Source organism: Plecotus auritus (genome assembly GCF_963455305.1).
Source record: "Plecotus auritus genome assembly, chromosome: 7".
Lineage (NCBI taxonomy): Eukaryota > Metazoa > Chordata > Mammalia > Chiroptera > Vespertilionidae > Plecotus > Plecotus auritus.
The window spans coordinates 178,148,328-178,168,392 of NC_137774.1; the positions used below are offsets into that span (position 1 = coordinate 178,148,328).

Sequence of the window (20,065 nt, forward strand, 5' to 3'; positions counted from 1 at the left end):
ACACACCACATGCGGCCAGGGTGTCGCCGGGGCAGCACATCCCTTGCTGGTGGGCATGCACAACGCCACAGCCACTGGGAAGAGAGTTTCTTGCAAAACCAAACCCACTTTTGGCCGCATGCCCCAGCCATCACTCCCACGTGAAGACCACACCGGCCCAAGGAAGCAACGCTTCTGTCCACAGGGAAGCCTCCTCACGCGTGTCACAGGCCTGACTCATAACCGTCAGAGCCTGAAGTGACCGCGCTGTCCATCGGTGACGAGGCCAACGAGCTGGGACACCCACAGGTGGAGTAAAAAGAAATGTGACAAGAGAAATGGAGCGCTCGGCCGGTGTGGCTCAGCGGTTGAGCGTTGACCTATGAATCAGGAGGTTCGATTCCCAGTCGGGGCACGTGCCCAGGTTGTGGGCTGGAGCCCCAGTGGGAGGCGTGCAGGCAGCTGATCCATGATTCTCTCTCGTCACTGGTGTTTCTATCTCTCCCTCTCCCTTCCTCTCCGAGATCAACACAAACATATTCTTCAATAAAGAAGAAATGCTCTCTCAAGTCATGAAAACACACGGAGGAAACTTGAACGCAGGTTGCTAAGTCGAACACATCCGTCTGAAAACGGCACGGTGTGGCATCCCATCCCAGCTCCATGCCCTCCTGGGAAAGGAAACCGGTTGGAGGGGAGACGAGTGGTTTCAGGGATGATGGGGCGGATGCTTAGGGCCGTGGAGCGGCTCTGTGTGACACTACAGTGGTGGATGCACACCATCACATATTTGTCCAAACCCACAGAACGCTCAGCAGAGACAGTGAGCCCACGTGTAAACTAGGGACTTCAATTGATAAAAATGTATCAACACTGCCCTAGCCCCGTGGTCGGCAAACCGCGGCTCGCGAGCCACATGTGGCTCTTTGGCCCCTTGAGTGTGGCTCTTCCACAAAATACCACGGCCTGGGCGAGTCTATTTTGAAGAAGTGGCGTTAGAAGAAGTTTAAAAAATTTGGCTCTCAAAAGAAATTTCAATTGTTGTCCTGTTGATATTTGGCTCTGTTGACTAATGAGTTTGCCGACCACTGCCCTAGCCAGTTTGGCTCAGTGGATACAGCGTCGGCCTGTGGACCGAAGGGTCCCGGGTTTGATCCTGGTCAAGGGCATGTACCTTGGTTGTAGGCTCCTCCCTGGCCCAGGCTCTGATCAGGGCCCGTACAGGAGGCAGCCAATCGATGTGTTTCTCTCACATCCGTGTTTCTCTCTGTCTTTCCCTCTCTCTCCCACTCTCCCTAAACATCAAGGGAAAAACACCCTCGGGTGAAGATTAACAAACAAACAAATAAATCAAACAAACAAAAAAACTTAAAAAAATATGGACCTACCTATCTAAATAGTTCAGAGTCCTATGTGCCTTCAGGATGAAGAGAGATCATCATAAACAAGGCAAACGCTAATGAGACGAAGCTATTCCACACCATTAGAACACACACACACTTTTGAAGAAAATACTCTGTCACCAAAGCCCATCGCTGACATCAGGTTCACTCCTGGTGCTGGACCAAGGCATGATGACACGTGTCCACCATCCCAGTCACGCAGAGCGGTCTCCTGCCCCCAGCATCCACTGGAGTTGCCCCTCCTCCTCGCTAACCCTGGAACCACCACCTTCTGCCTCTCCACAGAGCTGCCCTCCCCACAATCACAGTCGTTGAAATCGCCGTCTGCAGCCTTTCCAGGCTGAATCCTTTAACTTAGGGCAGTGGTCGGCAAACTCATTAGTCAACAGAGCCAAATATCAACAGTACAACGATTGGAATTTCTTTTGAGAGCCACATTTTTTTAACTTAGACTTCTTCTAACGCCACTTCTTCAAAATAGACTCGCCCAGGCCATGGTGTTTTGTGGAAGAGCCACACTCAAGGGGCCAAAGAGCCTCATGTGGCTCACGAGCCGCAGTTTGCCAACCATGGACTTAGGGATATAACTGAAGGCGCCTCGGTGACTTGGTGGCTAGGTAGCTGATCTCTTTTTAGAGCTGAATAATATTCCTCCTATGAATGTACCAGTTGATCCTTTCTCCTCAAAGGACATCTTAATTGCTTCCTCGTGTTGGCAATTACGGATAAAGCCGCTATAAACAGTCGTGTAAAGCCTCCGTGTGGACGTTTCCAGCTGCTCTCGGTAACTACCAGGGAGTACGGCAGGAGCGTACGACCACTGTGTCCAGTTCTGTAAGCGAGGGCCAGCCTGCCCTCACAGTGGCGGCACCGTTCTGCATTCTCACCAGCAGTGAGCGAGCTTCTGCGGCTCCACGCGCTGTTGGCACGTGGGGGTATTAGGGTTTTTTTAGTTGCTTTTAGGGACCAGTTTCTTCAGCACCTGCACTTCTTGCTAAAGAGAAAGTTCTGAGGCCACGAACCTCCAAACAGTTTAGAGATAAATGAAAGACAAGAAAATGGTAGAAGGGTAGACTTCCTGAAACGTCGGTAAATCCCTGTTTGAGTGGAGGACGCTGACTCCCATCAGGAGGGGGCGGGGGTCCCGTCAGCCAAGCCCCCGCTCAGAGCAGGGACGCGTGAGCAGGCGGGCCTGTGTCTACCCAGGTGACAGCTAGTGGCTCACAATCATCGCATGACCAACCACCTCTGAGTCACGTGCCTGACTCACCTTGTTCTTCTGTATCAGGTGGAAGTCTTTTCCAAACAGCATGAGTGCGTGTTCAAAGCTCCGGCACTCCTCTTCTGTCCACGCGGCCATGCCCTCTAAGGAAATCGTAAAATGAAATCCATTGGACTCAGAACACTTTTATATGAATCACTGGCTTTCAGTATGTTTTCCATATAAAAGGCCATACACACACACACACACACACACACACACACACACACACACACACACACGTTCTATGTCGGAGATTTCAGTTAGAATTACCAATAAGTATGCATACCATAAGTCTTTCCAGAAGTCTAGAATACCAAAATGTAAACACTGATTATTTTTTCTGCATGGTGGGATAAGAATTGAACGTTTTTCTATAACTTATGCTCACTGTTGGTCTGATTTTTTAAAACAGTGAACATATACTTTCTTTAATTAGGAAAAATGTTTTACTTTATGGGGGGGAAAAAGCCTTATTTTGCTCTTACATTAAAACCCTGTTCTTTAATTAAACCATAAAATCAACACATATCTATTTAAAGTCAGTTTTCAGAGCTATCCTCTGGAGAGAAGAAACAGCGTATGCTCTCAATCAGAAGTCTAAGCCCTCGCAGCTTCCTGGCGACGCCAATACTGGTGAGCTGTCTCCTGGACACTCGAGGCAGAACACTGACGTGTCACGCAAAACAGGGACCAGGTCCCCAACGCATGAGCGTCCACAGGACAGGTGAGAAATACTTTGAACTAAGGAGGAAACATTTCAATAGACTATCTGAACCTGCAAGCTTCAATGTACTGTTTCCAGCTGTGATATTTTCCCAAGCCGTTTCTGTAACATCGATCAGTACTCGTTCTCCCTACTTAGTGAAGCTATGGGGCATGCCACCTGGCCACGCAATGACAAAGCACTGAAATCAAAGTTATGCATTTGATTAAGCAAAACAAAACGCTAGCACTGTGGGAATGCCGTGACGGGGACGGATCTGTCACCTCTGGTGAGTCTGAGAGCAGAGGCCACAGAAAGGAAGCCATCCCCGGCTGCGAAGGCCGGCAAAGACCTTGAGCAGCTGTGCGTGTTCTGACCCGAGGCCGTCCTGCCCCCTGCGCAGTGCCCTCACCCTGAGATGCCTTTCCGCTGCGGCAATACCTCTCGACAGCCTCCTTGATGTTATGGTCACACTTGAGCAGTTCATATAATGCCTGGAGAGAGGGAAACAATTCAATAAAACAACAAAAAACTCTCAGCAGCATCAAGAACGAGTGAACAAACCCCGGTGTATTTCCAAGTCCCGGCCCACACTGGCTGAGGCCTCCCTTCGGGACGCTGGGGTGGCTGGCTCAGCCTGCAGCCTGGGCCGTGTCCCGGGACCGTGCTCGCTCTCGCGCCGGGCACAGAGGCATCCACCAGGACCCTTCTCGGCTGTTTCTCACTGCCTGGCCTCTGAACGGGGAACCCCCTATCCTGTTACCTTTCTAGCTGGGAAACGAGAACTCTAGTCCGCTCGTTACCCCCACTCCCTGCCTGTGAGCGCTTTAATGAGAGAGAGCAGCAGGCCTGGGTTAGGAGTGTGGGCACTCCAGCAAACGGGTTTACAAGGGTCTCAGGCATCTTCATCCGCCATGAAGTGTTGCTCTTTAAAATTAGAATTTCTTCCTATTAAACCTGTTGGACGTTATGAATATACTAAATAGAAGCCAACAGAAACACAAGTTAAGAATACTCCACCCTCCCAAGTAAGATTCAGAAAGGCAAGGATAGCTCAATACTGGTAAGCCTATTAACGTATCAATAGGTTAATAATCAATGCATTATCAATCTCAACAGCTGCCAAAAAAGCATATGATAAATTAGTGCCCATTTCTAATTTTAATAACAACAACTGTAGCAGCTATCAGTAGGTGGCCACCAGCTCACGATCATGACGACAGCTGTCGGCCCAGGCTGGTCGCACTCCTAATGTGAAGTCCAAGAGCAGGCCTGGGGAGCGTCCGCCCGCCCCCCCCCCCGGGGCTGCAGGAGGCCCGAGAAACCACTGGGTCGGGCCCTGCCAAGGCCTGAGGGGTGAGTGAGCAGGCTGATTGCTGAATTAATAATCCTGTGTGGCCCAGAATGATGTTCTGAATCTCCCGACGGCCTAGGCAGGAAGAACGCCCCGGCCCTGCCTCAGGCGCATCACCTCCGGGAAAGCAGGCCTAGGTCATTATCGCTCCAGGCCTGAGAGCCACGGCGGCGGCTCAGCTCAGAAAGCCGGAGCCAGAGGAGCACAGCGGACCGCAGTGCCAGCGAGGAGACAAGGACACCCGGGAGGAGCAGCTGGAACCACCACCTTCCTTTCAACAGCTTGAGACAAATTTAAAGTAACTGGCATTCCTCTATGCAGACAACGTTTAATTATAAATATGGCAGATCCCATCTGTAATAGCACTGAGTACAAACATACTTTAAAAATACCGAAGAATTAAGTTAATCTGATGCCTGTCATATTCAAATAAACAAAAACACCTGAGTGGTAAGAAAGTCCAAGTAAACGGGGAATCACAGATCGCACTCTTCAAGGGGAAGGGCTAATGTGCTAAAGGCACCAATTCTTCCAAAACTAATTTGTAGTTTTAACGAAACATCAGCACAAAGCCCGATGGGAGCTCCTTTGACGCTGATAAAACGCCTCTGAAGCTCAGCTGCCGTGACTTCTGTTACCTGGGAACAAGTCTAAGTCCCCCACCCCTGGGTGCCCATTAGTCAGCATCCCATGGGCCGGTGGGAAAAGGTGCATGAGGGGCCAAACAAGGCTTTTCAAAGGGTCCTTAATGGGCAATGCCCCCACCCACCCACCCACACACCCAGGGGCGTGAAGCTCGAGAATAAACTAAAGCCCCCTAACGTCTAAGCGGCATCACAGGATGGAACGCAGGCACAGGACGAGGTAGCCAAGAGCTCTCAACGGCCAGGGAAATAAGATGGACTGTGAGCCGCCACCAATGCCGGCTGCTGCGTCCACGGAAGCGGGTGCCCACCTGCTCATTGTCCCTGGTGAGTGCGCCGGCCGAGGCCCGGTCCGCCACTTTCTCATTTCCAGTTCTGAATGCGGCCTCGACAAGGTACTCCTTCACTTTGCTCTCCGCAACCTCGCCAGGACGCCAAAGCAGCTGGTCTCCGCCTTCAGACCCTGAGAAAGGAACCCGTTAGCCAGGGAACAGTGAGCACACGAGCCCGGCACCTGGCTTCCTCTCCCTGCGCGCCTGCGCCGGGCCGGGCTCACTCGGGCCCGCCAGCAGCGGGACGGGCGCCACGCCGAGCCGTCACCAGCAAGGTCAGAGCCCTGGTCACTTATGAAGAACCAGTGTCCGGCGGCTAACGGGAGGAGCTGGGGTTCGTTCCCTCAAAAGACAGGCGTCATGCCGTCTCTCCCGGGAGGAGGCGACCTCCACGGCTGCCCTCGCAGGACGGCAGGTGCGAGCACGGCACGGGCTCCCGGCAGTGCGGGCTCCCGGCAGTGTGGTACTGGGGCTCCCGGCAGTGCGGGCTCCCGGCAGTGTGGTACTGGGGCTCCCGGCAGTGCGGGCTCCCGGCAGTGCGGGCTCCGGCAGTGCGGGCTCCCGGCAGTGCGGGCTCCGGCAGTGCGGGCTCCCGGCAGTGCGGGCTCCCGGCAGTGCGGGCTCCCGGCAGTGCGGGCTCCCGGCAGTGTGGTACTGGGGCTCCCGGCAGTGCGGGCTCCCGGCAGTGTGGTACTGGGGCTCCCGGCAGTGCGGGCTCCCGGCAGTGCGGGCTCCGGCAGTGCGGGCTCCCGGCAGTGTGGCGGGCGGGTGGCGGGTGGTGGTTGGTGGGCGGAGGCGGGGCACTGAAGCCGACCCGCGTGCCTGCTGCCCGGGCATCTGCCCAGCTCTCTGCAAGCGGCTTAGGGGAGGGCGGCCGGCCCTGCCTCGCTCTCCGGGGCAGCCTGACCCGCAGGAGGAACGAACTCGGGAAGCGTGTGCCGTGTGGCTCTGCTGCAGCGGCTCCACAGGACGAAGCCGCGCACTGGAAGGACGGCAGCCACATGGCCCGGCCTGCCTGGTCCGAGTTCAGCGAGGAAGGCACAGCGATTCACTGCCCACCACCGCACCCTCCACGTTCTCAGAGCAACTACAGCTGGCGTCTGCCGACTGTGAGGAGAAAGTCATCACACCCAGTGGGTGCACACACAGCCACCCCTGCCCGTTCGGCTGGGCAGGGGACCTTCGGGCCTCGTCCCGGGAGGATCATGTGCTCACATCCTCAGGGCCTGGGGACAAGACGGCGCAGCCATGCGGAGCCAGATGCGTCCGGGGAAGGCGCGCGGTAATTCTGACGCAGCATTCCTGTGCCAGCCCCGGGTCCCCGTTCAAGTCCATCTTTGCATTACCAAGGCTGGCTTCCAATCAGACGTTTACATACGCGCATGAAGGGCCACCTGGCCTACCAATACTATAGGAATCAAAAGCCTTCCTTACCTTCCTCATTATCATCACACTCTCCAAGGTAAGGGGGGATCTCGGCCTGGTACTGTAAACCGATCATTATTTCCTGGGGGAGATTCAGAAGTAAAAACAACGTGTTAAATATTGGAAAAAATTTCCAGCTCATTACTTGCTTACCGCAGATCAAAAATCCTCATCATGTAATAACAAAATTACAATTTTTTTTTTTGAGAGGGAGAGGAAGAGAGAAACATGGATAGGAGAGGGCAACATCGATTGGTTGCCTACTGCACACACCCACATGGAGAACTGTACCAGCAACCTGGGTATGTGCCCTGACCAGCAATCGAACCCTCAACCTTTTGGTGTATAGGACGACGCTCAACCAACTGAATCACACTGGCCAGGGCCAAAATCTCTTAAATTATTTTTAAAATGTTTTGAGCCCTGGCCGGTTTGGCTCAGTGGATAGAGCGTTGGCCTGCAGACTGAAGGGTCCTGCTCTCCATTCTCATCGGGGCACATGCCTGGGTGTGGGCTCGATCCCCAGTAGGGGGAGGCAGGAGGCAGCCGATCCATGAGTCTCTCATCACTGATGTTTCTATCTCCCTCTCTCTCTTCCTTCCTCTCTGAAATCAATAAAAATGTATTTTTTTAAAAAAGTTCTAAAATGCTACTTTAATACATTGGTCCAAATAGCCCACTAAGTTAGGGCAACCCAACTCACCTTCCTCAGATCTTCAGGTGAGTTACCACTGTCTGTGTCAACATCTTCAGCCTCTGATTCTTTATCGCCGTCACAAGTGGTATTTGCTGAGAAGAAGAGAACGGAATGTTTAAAAGAGGCTGTTTCTGTAGCATTTGGAAGAGGGCCTGGCGCATGGAACTTACTGAAATCTGCTGAATAACTAAGATCAGCAAGACTATCCTAACCCCTGTGCTGCTCCCGTTCCTGACACATCAAAGCAGGCCCTGCAGCTGCCGCGGCAGGGACAGCGCCCTCCTGCTTCCTGTGTTCGGTCAGGCGCCTGGGACGGCACAGGCCGACCCCACGGCCGGCTCAGAAAAGCCAGGGCCCGAGTTCCGCTCCCATGGCCTGAGCCCCTGGGAGCCGCACCCTCGGCCGTCAGGCCAGCCTGCACCGTGGGCAGGTGTCTCTCGGCTTGTCAGCTGAGCGGCTCGGCCACAGAACCCTTGGGAAACAAGCAAGCTGCACTAAGACATTATTTCTGTTCAAAGACCTTCTAAATATTACTGGTAATATTAAGGGATAACACAAGAACTGAAAGGAAAGGAGTAAGTAAATCACTAAAAATAAAAATGCTAGCCCAGCCGGTGTGGCTCAGTGGTTGAACATCAACCTATGCGCCAGGTCGCGGCTGAGGGCTCCATCCCCAGTGGGGGGTGTGTGGGAGGTGGCCGATCCATGATTCTCTCTCATCATTGATGTTTCTCTCTCTCCCCGCAACTCCCTTCCTCTCAGAAATCAATAAAAATACATATTTTTTAAATTGCTTTTTGAGCAACTGATAGTTTTCAAAACCAGGGGAGTGAGGGCTATTTTATTTTTTATTTAAATTTTTTATTGTTGAAAGAGAGGAAGGGATTTTTAACTAAAGTCCAAAAAATGCCTATAAGGTTCATGGTTGAAGTAGTGTTATCGCAGCAATAGAGGAATCCTGGGAAAGAAAGCAGCCTTGCAAAATAGGCAAATGTTTTGATTTTTAATGAAATATTAGCTGACCTCTATCCCAATAAAAAAAAGGTTCTATTCTTACTCAGATTATAACAGCATTTTATGTCAATTAAGTAAAACACTTAGAATATTTTGACAAGCTACTGAAGGCAATAAATGTACTCAAGCCAGAGCAGCGTCCCGCTGCCACCAGCAAGGACTGGGTTCTTACAGCGCAGAGGCCTCGGGAAGAAGTCGGAAGCCTCGTGGGAAGTCACAGACGGCGTCAGGTCGTCTGCGGAAGACTGCGTCTCCTCGTCGTCCCCTGACAACAGGTCTTTGGCTATTTCCTCCTGTGAGAACAGGAATGCAGAGCTACAGTCAGAAATAATCCCATCTCCCAATTTTCAAAAATGTCTTCTTAGGACGTTATTCATAAACATTATTGTGGCATTATGACATAATTAAGAACGAGCTGAAGCTCCCTTAGTTTTGAGAATTTGAAATTCTGTAACTTATGTCACGTAAATACTTAATAACATTCAAGACTTAATCCTACTTAATAACTATGCATTTACAACACTGCCTTATCTGAAGCTGCAGGCTAGTTCTCAGTCACTTTAAAACAAAAACAATCTCCCTTCTAAGCGGTAACAATTAAAATCACTTTCTGCCAAAATAAATATATAAACATATAGTAGCCTGCCCTCAGTATCTGAGGTTTCGCATCCACAAGTCAACCCACTGCAGATCAAAAACATTTGGGAATAAAAAAAATTGGGGGAAAAAAAAACGTCCCGGGTTGCGCATGCGCACTGCCCGCAAAGGCTGTCAGCACTGAACACAGACGTTTCTCCCGTCCTTTTCCCCACACAGCTCTGGGCAGTTCCCACAGCGCTGGGTCTGACAGGGCACCGGAGGGGCTCCAGAGCCTGGGCCGATGGGTATGCCATTTCACACAAGGGACTTGAGCATCCTGGGTATTGCTATTCGTGGGGACTAGATCCAAGCCCCCACCCGCCCCAACAGATACTGAGGGGTGACTTCAGAACAAGCCGAGCCTCCTCGGCCCCTCCCAGCAGCCTGGAGCCCACTCTGCCAAGTGGCCCGACGTGGAGAGCAGCAGGCAGTGTGGTCACTTGTGCTGTAACAGCGGACACGCCACGGCTGAGGGAGGCTGGTCACTGAGGTCTGTGGTGCATCAATATCACATTTGACTGAAAAGGGGGAACGTAACTCACAGGAAGAGGTTCCAAGATGTGGATTCCTCTCCCTGCCTGAGCTCGGAAAGGCGAGGGACGCTTCCCAGGGATCTGTTAGCGGAGACAGTGCTGTGTGAATCCTCCTCAGCGGGACGGCCTTCCCCCAACCAGCCTGCAGACCGGCCCGAGCCTCGGCCGCTCGGCCGCCGTCCCTCGCAGAGCCCAACACGCAGAACTTCTCGCCAACCCTCCCGCCTGAGCCCGCTCGGTCTGAAGCCTCCTGGGGATTTACTGATGAAGGCATTCAAGTGTCCGCAGGAGCAGGATCCACAGAGGTTAGGGCAGAATCTAAGTCCAGGCACAACGTCGACAGGAAAGACGGGAAACACGGACCACGACCGAAACATGCAAAGTCTGGTGAAGCCTCTACTTTAGAGGCGGGACCCAGGCCGCACAGCGCTGAGACCAGTCACGGCGTGGAGCAGCAGCGGGCCGGAGGCTCCCACTTCGGGAGCAGGGACTCCGCTGCGCCCAGGAAACGGTAACGCGGCTGCGGCCGTGGGCCCGGACTGCCTCCCGGGGGCCGAGCTTACCTTGTCCAGGGTCATGTCCGGCAGCTCGTCGGCAAGTTCGCCTGGGGAGCTGTTGGCACTGGGCTCCCCCACGGCGGGCAGCACGGGCTCGTAGCCGTAGAAGGCCAGCAGGTCTTCCAGGGGCATGCTTCCTTCCTGTGCGGGGGCAAAGGGCACTCAGGGCACGCCCGCCGCCAGCGGCCCCCGAGGTCCACCAAGCCCATGATCGGGAGCATCGAGTCCCAGGCCAGAGAGTTCTCCTTTTTGTTCTGCGGCCAGAAAGCAGCCTCGGGCACCAGCTCTTGTCCAGGAGCTAGCAGAAGCCTCACCCTTAGCATCCTTCCCATTTTCCAGCTCCACTTCACTTTTTAAGGAATTCCTCAAATATTTGCTTTAATATAGACTTTTTTCTCTAGCTTTCATACCTGCATGAAGATTTGCCTTCAAAACATTTCCAATCAATCAATCAATCAATCACTTCATGTAACTTTCTGCTTGTTTCCTTGCAACTGATAGCTTACTACTTGGTTTATCTGCATGTTAATTACAAGATACGGGATGGGAAGCTTTTTCTGAACATTTACTGACACCAACAGTATTTATCATTAATGTTCACAACACAGTGATCCTTCCGTACTCCTACTACGCACCTGTCTATCTTCTGCACCAGCTGTTTTGGTTTCGTTTTCCTGAACCACCCAGTGAAATCTGTATTATTGCCACCACCTGACAGATGAGGAAACTGAGGCTTCGCTCTGGGTTCGAATCCCAGGACCCCCAGCTCTCTTCCTGGCCATGCCCCACAGTGGCCCCGTCCCGATCCCCGCACTGACCCATCGGAAAGTAGTGTCCATGTGAGCCTTAACGCACAGCTTGAATGGTGTGGGTCCGCCCAGACATGGGTTTTTTCCTATACACTGGGAAAACTTTTTGGATATCTGTGACAACTTCTTAGAAACTTGCAGACGAACGTTATAGTTTTCTTTTCTCCTAGTTACTTGATTATAAGAATACAGTGTATAACACACACATAATATGGGTTAACTGGCTATTTGTATTATTAAGGCTTCTGGTCAAAGTAGGTTATTAGTGCCCTAGCTGGTGTGGCTCAGTGGATGGAACATCGGCCTGCGGACTGAAGGGTCCCAGGTTTGATTCCAGTCAAGGGCACATGCCTGGGTTGTGTGGGCTCAATCCCCAGTGGGGGCGTTCCGGAGGCAGCCAATCAATGACTCTCTCTCATCATTAATGTTTCTATCTCTCCCTCTCCCTTCCTCTCTGAAATCAATAAAAATATATCTTTGAAAAAACGAGGTTATTAGTTAAGTTTCTGGGGAAAAGTTACATTGGATTTTCTACTGTGTGGGGATCAGTGCTCCTAACTCCACATTGTTCAAGGGTAATTTAACTACTAAAGTGTATAGAACTACTGATAATTATTCAAATAAATAATTTTAAAACAATCTATTCATGGACCAGTTGACTTGCTACATAAACTGTGGCACAGGGAATGGAAGAGACACCAGGAAGGACGTTACGGGGCAGGGAGACCCACGCGGGGCAAAGGCTGAGCTCCACCTTGAGTCAGGAGTGCTGACAGGCAGGCTGTGTCCCGGGACTCGTGTGTCCGCAGACGCTGCCAGAGCAGTGCCTGCACCCAGAGGCTCTGTGCCAGCGTGGGCACACAGCGAGGTCTTGCCCTTCTACTGCTTACAGCCTCAGGGGCACACTGAAGATGCCAAACAAGAAAAAAGGGTATGAACACTCAAAAGATTAGCCCTGGCCAGTGTTGCTCAGTGGATAGCGCGTCGGCCTGTGGACCAAAAGGGTCCCGGGTTCGATCCTGGTCAAGGGCATGGACCTTGGTTGCAGGCTCCTCGGGCCCGGGCCCTGGTCAGAGGCAGCCAATCGATGTGCTTCTCTCACATCAATATTTTTCTGTCTTTACCGCTCTCTTCCACTCTCCCTAAAAAAATCAATGGAAAAATATCCTCAGGTGAGGATTAACAAAAAATTAAAACAAAATAAATTTTAAAAACCTCAAAAGATTCTCATTACATTTAGTAGTATTTCTGAAAGGCTTTGTTATTCTGGGCTGATGAGAAATTTGCCAATTGGGTTAATTTATAGATAAGTATAATCCTACATTTTTTCAAGGTGACTCCTAGGGCAGGCCTCTCTTTGTTGTCCTGGTATAAATATGTGATTTAAAATCCAGTTCATTTGAATTTATATGGATTTTGGATTTAAAGTTATAAACTACATTTACTCCTGCCAATTTTTTAAAGGACAACTGGGGGGTAGAAAATGAGATATTACTAACTTACGTTTTAAAATAGAGCAAAACTTTTTCTCTTTTAATTTTCTTAAGAGTATTCTACCAGACTGTAAGCAACTGGAAGGAGAAGACTGCTCCCCGTATCTACTGCCGTTAACTCGGGCTGGGCCTCAGAACAGCGCGGTCTAACGCGTGGAGGCAGGGCTAGATCAGAACTAAGTCCAGGCCCTGCACCGACACCAGGAGTCCATCTGCACAACCGTCAGAGCTCCTCCTCCACTGTGCGGGTGCACACTTGAAAATTAGGTTAACAGACGTAAAATAATTTTGAAAAATTAAATTAAAATGCACTTATTATGCTATCCTCCAAAATGATGGGAAAGTCAGTGCCATTCTGTAAAAGTTAGATCAAAACAGACTGTAACATAGTTTACAACAGAATTTCAAAGTCTTTGCTGAAAGGCTGTATTAAAATACTAAAGTGCCGTCCTTTACCTTTTCTAAGTCTTCGATCTCAGAGCTGAAGTTTTTACCCTCGTCCATCATCTCCTCTTCTTCAAGCGTTCTTTCGTCATCATAGTCATGGACCAGCATCTCCGCCGTGGGGTCAAAGTCATGGTCCTCCGAAGACAAAGACCCAACTGGAACGAAGCAAACACTCACTTTACAAGTTCACAAGCTACTTACGGGAGAAAACAGCACATGTCCTTCTGCCAGCTCCTTTTAAAGCTTCCACGTGGGCTTCACTGAATGCATTCACTATACCTTACAGCTTGTAAGGAAGACCATACCGTTCTGAAAAGGTATGTAAGCCAGCAAAGGAAGCAGGCAGAGTAACTTAACACCTTTCACAAGGGGTCCAACCCATGCGAGTAAGAGCTGAATAGCAGCAAAGTGATTTTTACATGGAGTGGCCCCAAAACGTTCTAACGGAAAAGTCAAACCTGCTCATGAGCTAGTTACACTGTCTAAAGCGATGGGAAAATATCAGCAGGATTATGAATGGAAGATTCCATAAGAATCTCTTACAAACGAAGGCTAAACACTTCGGGAGAAGAGACTATAGCCCTAGTCCAGTGGTCGGCAAACTCCTTAGTCCACAGAGCCAAATACCAACCGTACAACGATTGGAATTTGAGAGCCAAATTTTTTAAACTTAAACTTCTTCTAACGCCACTTCTTCAAAATACTCGCCCGTGCCCTGACCGGTGTGGCTCAGTGGATAGAGCATCGGCCCGCGGACTGAAGGGTCCCGGGTTCGATTCCGGTCAAGGGCATGTACCTTGGTTGCAGGCACATCCCCAGTAGGGGGTGTGCAGGAGGCAGCTGATGGATGTTTCGCTCTCATCGATGTTTCTAGCTCTCTATCCCTCTCCCTTCCTCTCTGTAAAAAATCAATAAAATATATATATTTTTTTTAATAAAATATATTTTAAAAAATAAATAAAAAATAGACTCGCCCAGGCCGTGGTATTTTGTGGAAGAGCCACATTCAAGGGGCCAAAGAGCCGCATGTGGCTCGCGAGCTGCAGTTTGCCGACCATGGCTAGCGGTTTGGCTCAGTCGATAAGAACATCAGCCTGCGGACTAGAGAGAATATAAATGTTACCCAAATCCTAAACCTCAAAAAGAGGTGCAAACACAACAGAAATCTGGTTTTGGAACACATTTTCTGTGCAGCAAGCAGCTTCCAGCAATTCCGCCAGTAAGAGCCTCTACCTTTTCACGTTGACAATGGCACTGAAGCTCCCGCATTCCGCGGGGGGCATTGCACGGAAAGAGATGCTCTTCTCGGGGTCACTAGGAAAGCTCTTAAGCTATCTGAGGGGAGTGCAGAAAGCCGCGGCTGCAGGTTTGGAAGGTGTACCCCGCTGCCAGTCATGCTTGCTCATATAATTGTAATGCATGTCAATGGCCAACATGAGGCTAGCAGGCACCCCGAAAACCAAGTGGAAAGAAAATAAGGTCCATAGTCCTGAGAATAGTATCAGTGATGAAAAACGGGTTTTCTCCATTTGCTTTACTCCAAAATCTAATCTGATTAGACCAGTGACTTTCAGAGCAGAGAGAAGTATCAGAATCTCCAGGTGAATGAAGGGAGAAGTGGAAAGACACACATTCAACATAAAAAGTTTGATCTCCTTCTGGTCAAGCTATTTATTTTAAAATTTCAAACATTTACAGACAGTGTGAGGTCATTAATAAAATCCTGAACTAGACCTAAGACTTTTCACTATGGAAAAAAAACACAGACTTAAGTCAATGTCTATGATTCCGAGTTCGGAGAACTCTGATCATTTGCTCCAGAAAACACGTAATTTCTATGGGACTTAATTCTTTAGGAGGTTTACATTATGATGTTTCCTTTGTAATGCTGAAAACTAGTATTTGCTCAATAGGTGAATTAACTCAATTTTAAAGGGAAAAAAATATTAAATAGCTCAAAAGCAAAACATCCACCATTACAAATTTCCTTTTTTTGAGGAATTCCTGGAAACCTCTGTGGTGCGCCGTGTCAGGGTGACGTAGTGATAACTTCCCACCACTCCGAGGGCAGAGTTCTGCCCGCCGTCCCCCCACGTGCCTGCAGCAGGCTCCTGGTCGGGGGGAAGGTATTCACTCACAGCCAGCACGGGGGGCCTCGGTCTGCTCCTGGCTCTCTCCCCGCTCCTGGGACCTGAGGCAGTCATTTAAACTTCTGGGCCTAGGTCCAGTTTTTCATTGTAAAACACACAGGGTTGGCTTAAATGACCTCAAGAGTCTCTTCTAGCTCTAAAATTCTCTTTAAAATCAACTAATCAATTGGAAACAGGTTATAAATTTGTTCAAACACCAAAACCACAGTCTTTTTGCTTTTTATTTAGATTGCAACGTCTTAAAAGCAGACAGTGATACAAAAATGGAAAAATTCCATTATCATCCAGATGTTTGGCAACATGCACATAAATATTCTTTTCCTGAAATCAGTTCTAACAAAAAAACGTTGGTCTCAAAATTAGAGAAAGGCTGTAAAACCATTTTTAAATGTAAAGACAGGGACGGCTATTTTTAAAAGAGCCAAAAATGTCCTGTACTTGGTGCCGCTATTTGACAACACCCTAAATGAGAGTTCCGTGAGACCTCAAAAGCGGGCTCAGACCCGGGATCCGCCAGGAGACGGGCCACTTGCTAAGGCAGCGGGAAGGAGGGTCTGGGAGCGGGTCCAGGCTCCGCTATGAGGGGCTCGGCAGTTACCCCAGCGCGTCCTCAAGTGTAAAGTGAGGGGCTGGACTAGTTCGGAGGCGCTTTTCCTGGAGACTGAGGGGAAGGAGGCAGCCAAGAGGGGGCTGGGCGGCGGGGCGATGGAAACAAAGCCACCCTCACATTTTAGCACAGGAGGCAAGGCCCTGGCCAGGGACCCCCAACTGCAGCAACGATGCCTGTGCAGACGCTGGGGACAGACCTCGCACCGGGCTTCCGAGCCCCAAGAGGCTAAGAAACGGGGTCTCAGGTCGTCACCTCAAAAACGGTCACCACTTTTCTGGGCCAAACTCGGAAGTTGTGCATTCCTTTTGATTAAGGCAGCTTTATGTAACTCTCAAAATCCGCCTTTAACACAATCTGTAGACATTTCTCAATTGTGAAAAATGTGAGACAAAATCAGGGGGGAGGGGTGCCGCGGTCCATCGATGGCAACGTCCTGACAAATTGCCGATGTCTCGAAGACACCAGAATTAACACTAAACTTGGGAAGCTGTGGAAGGATGGCTTCGGAATGGGAGGAAAAAACGCCCTACGTGAGAATGGAAGAGCAGCGTCCGATGGCAGCTTTGCAACAGTGTTTTTCAGCAACAAGAGCAAGAGGCATGAAGGCGAAGGTGGTGAGGGCTCAGCAGGGCCCCGAGGTCCTGCCCCCCCCCGCCACCCCCCCCCCCCGGCTGAGCACAACTACCTGCCAACATGGACACTGACACGCAACACCAACAGGAGGAACTCGGGGCACACTCGTGGGGACCCTTCAGCTGCAGGTCCGAGCTCCCAGCACCCGGGGACCCAGCACCCGGAGACCCAGCACCCGGGGACCCAGCACCCGGGGACCCAGCACCCGGGGGAGGAGGGAACGGGACGCACCTGGGCTGGAACTCCCGAAGGAAGCCTGGAGAGAGAAGAGACGTGCGGTGAGCGGGCGGCGGGGCGGCCGCCGAAGTGCGAGGGAGACCGGCCCGCCCCGGCCCCTCCCGGCCGCCCTCCGAGCCCGGTGCGCGGATGCGAGCTCACAGGCGCCCGGGCGCTCGGTGAGTTGCAACCCGCAGCAGTGGGTGCGCAGCCCCGGCGCCACCCCACATCTCGGGGACCCCGAGACCCCGGCTCTCCGGTCCTGGCCGCGTCCTCCGACACCTGCGCACCCCGCGCCGGGGCCCCTGTCCGGGCCGAGCGGAGGCCGGAGCGCAGCCGGACCGTCTCCCCAAACAGGAACGGACCCATCCTCGGTCCCGAGTGCGGAGACGCCGGTCCCTCCCGAGGGGTCTGGTCCCCCGGCCTCCCGGCCACCTCCGGTTCCCCGGTCCCGGGGGACGCGCCCCCAGCCTGTGGGGCACAGGCCGCCGAGGGCCGGAGCGAGCGCACAGTGTCCGCCGACCCCGCACCCCGGCTCCCGCATCCCGCCCTGCGCTCCCCTCCGCGTCCGCGGCCGGGACCCCGCGGCCCTAGCCCGCTCCCGCCCGGGCACTGCCGCAGCCCCCGCCCCGCCCGCAGACGCCCGGAGGCAGCGCCCGGGCTCCGCGTCCACCGCGGCCGCGACTCGGCGCCGTCCCCGCCGGCTGCCCTGCCCGCCGCCTCCGTCCGCCGCCGCGGCCTAGTCCCGCCCGGAGCCCGCGTCCGCCCGCCCCGCCGTCGCCGCCGCCCGGGGACGCGGGGAGGCCCGGACGCCCAGGCCGCCGGAGACGCGGGGACGCCGGGCCGCGCAGCCGCCTCCCGCCGGGCCCCGCTCACCTCCGCCATGTTGCTGCCTTCAGGGCGACGAGCGGCGCCGAGCAGGCCCCGGATGGCGCCCCGGCCTATCGTCGCCCGCGCCCCGCCCGAGGCCCCGCCCCGCCGCGCCCGCGCCCCGCCCCGAGGCCCCGCCCCCGTCCTCCCCGCCCGCGCGCCCCGCCCTCCACGCCCCTGGCCCGCGGCCCCGCGCGCCCCCCGCCCCGAAGCCCCGCCCGCCCCGCCCTCCACACCCTCCCCGCCCCGCCCGCCCCGCCTACCCGCCCCGCGCCCCCCGCCCGGCGGTCCGACGCGCCCCCGCGCCGGCTGCAGTGAAGTTCCTGCCCTACGGGAGGCGAGCGGGGCGCGCGCGGACGTAGGGGCAACGGCCCGACCACGGGCCCCGCGGGCCGGCGGGCGGGACTCGCGCGGGGACCCCGGCACAGCGCTCCTCCACCGCCACGGGGCAGGCCGGGCGCGGGGGCGGCGGCGGCCCAGGATGACAGCGCCTGGACGGCGCCTGGCGGACCTGCCCGGCCTGGCTCACCTCGCCGCGGCCGGGAGCGGCCCGTGCAGACCGGCCCCGGAGGACACCCGCACCGCGGGGCAGCGCCGATGACGAGCCGACAGACTCGCGCAGCTCGGAGAAGACACGCGGGAGATGGACGTGCGCGCAGGACGGAGCGCCGGCGTCCCGGGCTGTCAGTCACTCGGAGGGACACACCTGCTGCACCGGGCGGGGGGAGGGCCGGGGTCGCGGGCACGTCCAAGGCCCCGCCGGCCTCAGACTGCACCCCGCCTCCCTCCCCGAGGCCGGCGTTGACAGTCAGAACGGAAGCGGGTCCTTCTTCGGGCAGGTGGCCCAGGGGATGGAGGGGGCGGAGGCGGCACAGGTGAGCCTGCTCCTGTGCGTGCCTGTGGCCTCGGCTCTTCCTTGCTTCCCTGGGAGCCCGAAGTCGAACGCCTTCAAGTCCGTATCCATTCTGAGCAACTTTGAGCAAAGTTCACAAAAATACCAAGGACTGCCCTGGCCGGTGTGGCTCAGTGGATAGAGCGTCAGTCTGTGGACTGAAGGGTCCCGGGTTCGATTCCGGTCAAGGGCACCTGCCCACGTTGCGGGCTCGATCCCCGGTGGGGGGGGGGGGTGCAGGAGGCAGCCGATCCATGACTCTCTCATCATTGATGTTTCTCTCTCTCCCTCTCCCTTCTTCGCTGAAATCAATACAAGTATATTTTTTTAAAAATACTAAAAACTCGTTGGCCCACAGAGGTAAATCCTGCAAGTTCAGCTGGGCATTCCAAGTTGCTTTGACACGGGATCCTCTTTCGGCCAGAGGCCAGAACTAAGGGCATAGAAAAGAAAGTCCAAAATTGGGGGAAGTCTGTGCTAAGGTCCATGGACAAGCAGAAGAGGAAGACTGCACAGGTGAGTGTCCCCAGGCCCCAGAGCTCTCGCCCAACTCCTGCTGAGCCGGGTGGCACGTGACAGAGGCGAGGGTTCTGCTGTGATCTCACGGGTTACATGATGTTTCTTAGTCCAAACATCAGCCCTCTGGGCTTTAACTTGGGGTTCCCCCCCCCCCGTGCCCCCACTGCAGACTGGAGTCCAGACAGGAAGGGAGAGGGTTACTCTGCACATCTTGCCAAGGCATCTCTAAAGTTATTTATTTGTGGAAATTTCAGGGAGAAATCACTCCAGCCATTTCCGGACGTCATGAAGACGTGGAAAAGTACACTTTCCTGCTGAGAGAGCTCGCTGGACCTTCCGTCCAGTCAGATAACTCAGAAACGGCTCAACTGTGAAGCCAGAGGCCCCGCCACCCCCCTCATGTTGTCGCACTGTCCTCAACGAGGCATGCAGAGTTTTCAAAGACTTGGATGGTGTGGTTCAGTGGATAGAGCACCGGCCTTTGGACTGAAGGGTCCCGGGCACAATTCCGGTCAAGGGCACATGCCTGGGGATTTCAGACTATGTGGGGTGTGCGGGAGGCAGCCAATCAATGATTCTCTCTCATCATGGATGTTTCTCTCTCTCCTCCCTTCCTCCCTGAAATCAATAAAAGTATTTTTTTAAATAATAAAAAAATAAAAAGTGGCTTGAAATGAAGGGCAAGTAAGATTAACTTAGCTCTGTGGCGGCGAGCACGCCCTGTGGACAGAGCCATGAAATAGGGCCTGGAGCCCTAACCGGTGTGGCTCAGTGGATAGAGCGTCGGCCTGCGGACTGAAGGGTCCCGGGTTCGATTCCGGTCAAGGGCACGTACCTGGGTTGCAGGCACATCCCCAGTGGGAGGTGTGCAGGAGGCAGCTG

The 20,065-nt window shown here is 53.5% G+C and overlaps 1 protein-coding gene across 2 annotated transcripts in view; it reads right to left on the reverse strand.

Annotated features, from left to right (window-relative positions):
- The window catches only part of MIER3 (MIER family member 3), a 23,489-nt gene extending 5,674 nt beyond the window's left edge, over nucleotides 1-17,815 (reverse strand). Inside the window, exons 1-11 of one of the 2 annotated variants that reach the window (XM_080681430.1) lie at nucleotides 17,779-17,801; nucleotides 16,918-16,942; nucleotides 13,303-13,448; nucleotides 10,551-10,685; nucleotides 9,997-10,068; nucleotides 8,988-9,108; nucleotides 7,808-7,893; nucleotides 7,114-7,186; nucleotides 5,659-5,810; nucleotides 3,762-3,843; nucleotides 2,653-2,747 (exon numbers count right to left, since the gene is read on the reverse strand). In XM_080681430.1, the coding sequence (XP_080537556.1) occupies nucleotides 2,653-2,747; nucleotides 3,762-3,843; nucleotides 5,659-5,810; nucleotides 7,114-7,186; nucleotides 7,808-7,893; nucleotides 8,988-9,108; nucleotides 9,997-10,068; nucleotides 10,551-10,685; nucleotides 13,303-13,448; nucleotides 16,918-16,942; nucleotides 17,779-17,787 (996 nt within the window). In that variant the 5' untranslated portion in view covers nucleotides 17,788-17,801. Of the gene's footprint in view, nucleotides 1-2,652; nucleotides 2,748-3,761; nucleotides 3,844-5,658; nucleotides 5,811-7,113; nucleotides 7,187-7,807; nucleotides 7,894-8,987; nucleotides 9,109-9,996; nucleotides 10,069-10,550; nucleotides 10,686-13,302; nucleotides 13,449-16,917; nucleotides 16,943-17,778 lie in introns of both variants that reach the window. The other variant, XM_080681431.1, reaches the window with a different exon arrangement.
- Nucleotides 17,816-20,065: the final 2,250 nt, after the last annotated feature.